The sequence below is a fragment of the Urtica dioica genome, chromosome 11 (assembly GCF_054948205.1).
Source record: "Urtica dioica subsp. dioica isolate 48M chromosome 11, U.dioica_male_clone48M_v1_H2, whole genome shotgun sequence".
In the NCBI taxonomy this organism is placed as follows: Eukaryota; Viridiplantae; Streptophyta; class Magnoliopsida; order Rosales; family Urticaceae; genus Urtica; species Urtica dioica.
This window is the reverse complement of record NC_142766.1, coordinates 21,204,293-21,210,000: the sequence shown is the minus strand read 5'-3', so window position 1 is coordinate 21,210,000 and position 5,708 is coordinate 21,204,293. Positions and strand designations below refer to the sequence as shown.

The window sequence follows — 5,708 nt, the reverse complement described above, 5'->3', positions numbered from 1 at the left end:
CACCACCTATAATAAATCCATATATATGTACATAATACATGTATATATGGTGGTCTTTAAGACAAGAGTTTTTAGTCAGTCGTGTTTATTTTTACCGTTCACGAAGTTGATAATAAATATGTGGTTCAATTTCCAATTTACATATTTATTTATTATTTTTGTTTCAAGTGGCAATTGAAAGAATATGTCTGCCTATGGAAAAGTCATATTTCCATGATCCCCTTTTCTTCACCATCAGCCTTTAAATGGATAGAGCTCTTGCTTCTCAACGACCTTGTCACTATCCACTCCTCATATTGGGGCTTTTAATTTTTTTTTTTTTTTTGAAAACCAATTGAACCCCGGGCTTTTAATTTTATTAACATTCAACAACTTTGTACTAAAAATATGCATATAAAATATATCATGATAAAAAAAAACGATGAGTAAAAGGAAATATAAAAATTCGTTATAAATAATTCAGAAATTGAATTATTGTGTACATTAATAAGAAGTTTATGTTTGAACCACTGGATGTGACACACACACATATATATATATATATATATATATATATATATATATACATACATACATACATATATTTACACACACTATAGGAAATTAAATTTAGATGTGACTTTGAGCCATGGAGGTATAGAGATGAACTTTTGTAGGCCACCACATATGCTATATAGCATGGCACTCGTTCATTGCACATTCTTTATAATACAAGAACTAATAAAAAAACCCTTTGATAGGTGAGAATGTGAGATTATTGTTGTTTTATTTTTCGAAATTCAACATCATAAGATAACAAACAAAAACAAATTTAAATTATTTGTCTGTTGTTGGGCAGTTGTTAGTCGCGAAACGGTTGTTTTCAATAGTTTGTTCTTATTATTGTTATTAATATCTTTTAAATAAAAGAAATAATAACAACAATCAAACTTTTTTTAATTAAAATGAAATAAAGGTATAATTTGACTCTTGAACATTGTTTGTTAGCACAGTCAAACGATTAGGTAAAAGTACACTTAGTTTACATGGGGGCACTATTAGTTTACATTGTAGACCATGTTGATGTTATGGCCTATGAAAATTATTACTAGAATTGTTTGACAAAATATAAAGGGTTAGCTTGGATTTACTTTCAGATTTCATCATATTTTTTAATTGCATCTCTAATTTCATTGCCTTGGTATCACTGCCATTTATCCACGTACCAGCTAACTTCACCAGTCAACTACATGGATATAATCAATGAATCAACATTGTTTATCTGTTCACCCATATGCAATCTAGTACTACTGTGTTATTAAATCAACTACAATCAAATGAAAAGTAATTGGGAAAATATCAATGATATATCATGTATTTAATCGAAATACGCGATTTATTTTATCGATTTTCAAAAATATTAGATATTTTTATTGAATTTAATATAAATGATTACTCCCTCTCTTAAAAATATGTTATATTGTAAATACCACTTTTTGTTTATTTTTTTACAAAAATAAATTTGAACTCTCCAAAATACCTTTAATAAAATAAATACGTAATTACTATTTTATATAAAAAATAATTAAAACCTCTATTTAAACAAAAATTCTTAACTTTTTATAAAGAAAGATTTTGATTTAATATTATACATATATATATATAAAATAAATAGTTGTTTCATTAAGAGCATTATGGGAATTTTAAATTTAATTTTTTTTAAATAAACGAAAATATTGGTATTTGGTATATTATATACTTTTAGGGGATGTATGTATCATTTATATTAAACTGATGAGAGATATATGATATTTTTTAAAATTGAAAAAAAATCTGGCATTTCAATTAAACAGAAAAAATAATGTTGATATTTAAAAAATATATATATATATATATATATTATGTATCTACGAAAAAAATCATGGTAAAACGAGATAAATTTTTCTTCTATTTAACAATCATATGAAATAAAATTTGAATTTGTGTTAAATGTCTCAAATTAGATTTTTTTTGTAATTTTATTCGTGATGTTTGATGTGAAAAATCTAAATTCTATTCAGTGAATATTGCATTTAACGTCATGCATGCTTATTTTCTCAGTAAACGACTGTCAAACATCATTTCACCGGACTTTCAAAGACCAGTCCAAATGACACATTTGAAAATTATGTTGAAATATCATGCTTAAAATTCAAATATATTATTAAAATATAAAAAAGTTTGTAGCCTTATCATAGACCCCCCCCCCCAAAAAAAAAGACACATCACACATATAGGGGCTGTTTGGTTATGTTTTCTGTTCCCGTTTTCTGTTTTCTGATTATAAATTCTATTATGAATTTAGAAAACAGATTTAGAATCATGTTTCTGTTTTCTTTGAAATTTGTTTAGAAAACAGAAAACAATGAAAAGTTGTTTTCTATTTTATCTCTATACAATTGAATGAAAAACATAACCAAACAACATTTAAAATATTCTGAAACGTAATTCTAAATCTGTTTTTTAAATTTAAAAATTAGAATCAGAAAACAGAATTTAAAAACAGAAAACGAGTTTAGAAAACTAAACCAAACGGCCCCATAGTAAATTCACTTATTGTAATTGCTAGCTCCGATGCCAACATACATTTAACTAACTTATGTACTCTAAAACGATGTCATGAAAGTATATTTTGTAAAGTACTTATTAGTTCAGCTCTGAATTGAGCACGATGTGTTTGCTTGTATTAAATGTTTAGACACCGCTCAGAGCACAAGTCTGCTTTGTCTCCCTTCACTTGCAACTCAAACTTCCATCCCATTTCATGCTCTTAAATAAATTCCTCTCTTTAATGCTTATATTATCGTATATCACATTTATTTCCTAAAGCTGAAATGTATGTAACAGCCTAATGAAAATGAACCCAGATCTTTAATTGAAACCGCTTTTACTATGATTTATGAAAAGTTTATATGTTGCCCAGTACGCTACGTCGAAAAAAAAAATTGTGTTCAGTAAGATTTTAAGCTCATGAAAGGACATAGAATGACACAAATTTATCCATCCTTATTTATTTGAATTGGAAAAAAAACAATGTTGAGTTGAATCAGAATTTGCCAGCAAAACAAGCATTCCATGATCACCTACATCAACATTGTATTGAACACTGAATTCGATAGGGATATGCACAGCAGCCATAATCAAGATAAGATGAACAAGAACTAAAAAAAAAAAAAAAAAAAAAAAAAAAAAAAAAAAAAACCTGTCGGTGATCTATTTATGTAATGAAATTAATCAGGAGTAGGATAAAAATATTGAAAAACAATGATATGATGTTCTTCGTCTTGTTCTACACAAAATCAACAAAATAATTATCACTCACTCACTCGCTCTTCCAGGCGTAGAGTATGAGAGAGAAGCTGAGGCCGAGCCCGGAGGCTTTACTATCGGAAATCCGCTGCGTGAAGGACCACGGCACGGAGGTGGGATCGTCCGTGGTCGTCGACCAGAGCTTCTCGGCGGAGAGGCAGGTCTTGAACATGAACACTGCCCCGGAGGATGACGAGGAAGAAGGCGAGGGTGCACCGAAGAGCCAACCGTGGACATCCCAGAAAACTTCCACTGCGACGCCGTCCACGAGGATAGTGTGGTTCCCCCGGAACTTCCACCGCAGCCTCTTGACTTGCAATAGGCTCTTCCCGTCGACCCGGATCACGAGGCCCGGGTCCGAACCCGGGCCCGCCTCGTCGCAGCACTCGATCGAGAGGTCGTGGGCCGGGCCCGCGCCGCAGAATCTCGCCTTGGTGGAGAACACTTTCTTGCCGTACACGTGTTCCTTCTTCGCCACCATGACTGGGTGGTTGTGAGATTGGGCCGCGGTTTTTTTCAGGGCTTCCTTTTGGAGGTCGCCGAGGAGGAGGACCACGCGGCGGTCGGCGGCGAGTGCCACGTAGTAGCCCTCGATTGGCTCGGGGCCGGATCCGAATTTGGCGGGAGAGAAGTCCCAGTGGAGGTCGATCTTGGTCGAGTAGGCTTCTAGGGTTTTGGAGCCTTTTCGCTTCGAGAAGAGCCACGGCTTTATGTCGACCTTGCAGAGGCAGTGGTTGGAGCTTGACACGTCATCGATCCCCACCGTGAGGGCTTGCCCGATCAGGGACTTGCTCCACGTCACCGTCACCAGGCACGGCCGGGATCGGAGCCGGCATTGGTACACGCACGTCACCACGTTCTGCGCCGCCTTCGAGCCGTTCGATGACGCCGAGGAATCGGCGACTTGGACTCCGTTCTCGCCGAAGCAGGATGGGAAGTCTCTCATTTTTCACTTGTTTCTTCTCTGCGGTATTTTGTCGAACACCTGGTGGGCCCGGATTCAGCGGCGGAGAGAAACGTCTGATATCGGAATCACAAGCTAGAGAAAGCGTCTCAAGAGAGAGAGAAGGTGAGATTTACCTCAATTCACCGTGAACAGGGCTAACTGAACCATCTATTTCACTCTTCAAGAGATTGATTTGATCTGGGCGAGTAGGATTTTCAACTTTTGAAGCATTTGTTCACACGCAATTTCACTAATCCAGAATCTGAGAGAGTGAGAGAGAGGAAAGGGAAGAAAAAAAAAAGGGGGGCACATCGGAGATTAGAAGACAAATCTGTGGAATGTAGATTTTTTTATTTATTAATTAAAAAAAAAAAAAAATCAATAAATTACACCCATTGAAGAAACGGACAAAAAGTATACTTGCTTCACTATCAACCATACCCCTTTGAAAAAAAATTTATTTTCTTCTAATTTTCAAAATATTGGAAAACGCCAACCTAAAAGTATAATAATAATAATAATTTAAAGAAAAAAAATATCCAATAAAAAAGAAGAAGGTAAAAGTAAAAACAAAAAAGCAAAGCAAATATACCTCAACGACGGTGACAGCTATATGAAATCTAATGAAACCATGGAAACAATAACAAAACTAAAAAGAAAAGAAAAAAGTCTTTTGGTACAGAGGAAACAGAGTGATATTACTGTAAAAGGCTGGTTTTTTTTTTTGAACGAGTACTCTACGCTGAGAAAAAGTGCAAAAAAAAAAAAAAAAAAAAAAAAGGTGTTCCATTTCATTTCCCATATTCTCTCTCTGTCACAGTGGACTTGCCTTTTTCTCTTTAGCTGACATGGCCACATGAGAAATGAAAGAGAGAGAAGAGAAACCACTCACATCACTACAACAAAGCTGTGAGACTGAAAAACCACAGTTTTTTCTGTTCTTTTCTATCAGTTTGCCGATTCACAATTTCACAGGGAGGGAAAAGAGAATTGAAACCTCTGATCTCATTCCTTTGGAATTAATAAGGTCAAAGTCGATGAAAAAAGGATGTGAATGGATTTCATTAATTAAGCAAAATTAAAAATCATGATTGCGTGGTTAACTCAATATTCTTTATTATTTTTTTCCCCCATAATTTACTTATGAAATCAAAAGGGTAAGAGAATGAATGAGACATTTAAGAGAGGGAAATAAGAGGAAAAAAAATAAATAACCTTTTTTTTTTTTTAATAACAACTGGTTTAGAGAAGCGGGTCCTTGTTGAAATGCAAGCACGATTGCTCTTTGAAATATCTTTGTAAGAAAAAATGCACATATTATAAACTATGAAACGAAATACATGCAGAGCATAAAATAATGAAGATTCTGCTTAGTAATTTCGCATAAAATAATGGTTAAAGGTATAAACTTTCCTACAACAAAGGCTCATATTAA

The 5,708-nt window shown here is 33.8% G+C and overlaps 1 protein-coding gene across 2 annotated transcripts; it reads right to left on the bottom strand.

The window, feature by feature from the left end:
• Window positions 1-2,850: 2,850 nt before the first annotated feature.
• On the bottom strand, window positions 2,851-4,578 carry LOC149382303 (uncharacterized). Of its 2 annotated transcripts, none has more exons than XM_089601925.1 (2): window positions 4,408-4,578; window positions 2,851-4,347 (listed from the first exon to the last, which is right to left on the bottom strand). In XM_089601925.1, the coding sequence occupies exon 2, from the start codon at window positions 4,271-4,273 to the stop codon at window positions 3,341-3,343; it is 933 nt and encodes a 310-aa protein (XP_089458051.1). In that variant the 5' UTR covers window positions 4,274-4,347; window positions 4,408-4,578; the 3' UTR covers window positions 2,851-3,340. The 2 variants fall into 2 exon arrangements, with proteins under 2 accessions (XP_089458051.1, XP_089458050.1); XM_089601924.1 differs by having other exon boundaries at window positions 2,853-4,312.
• Between the last annotated feature and the right edge of the window lie 1,130 nt (window positions 4,579-5,708).

Bases quoted from the DNA above. Each gene is read 5' to 3' on its own strand.
- LOC149382303 (XM_089601925.1), bottom strand. From the start codon at position 4,273: ATGAGAGACTTCCCATCCTGCTTCGGCGAGAACGGAGTCCAAGTCGCC.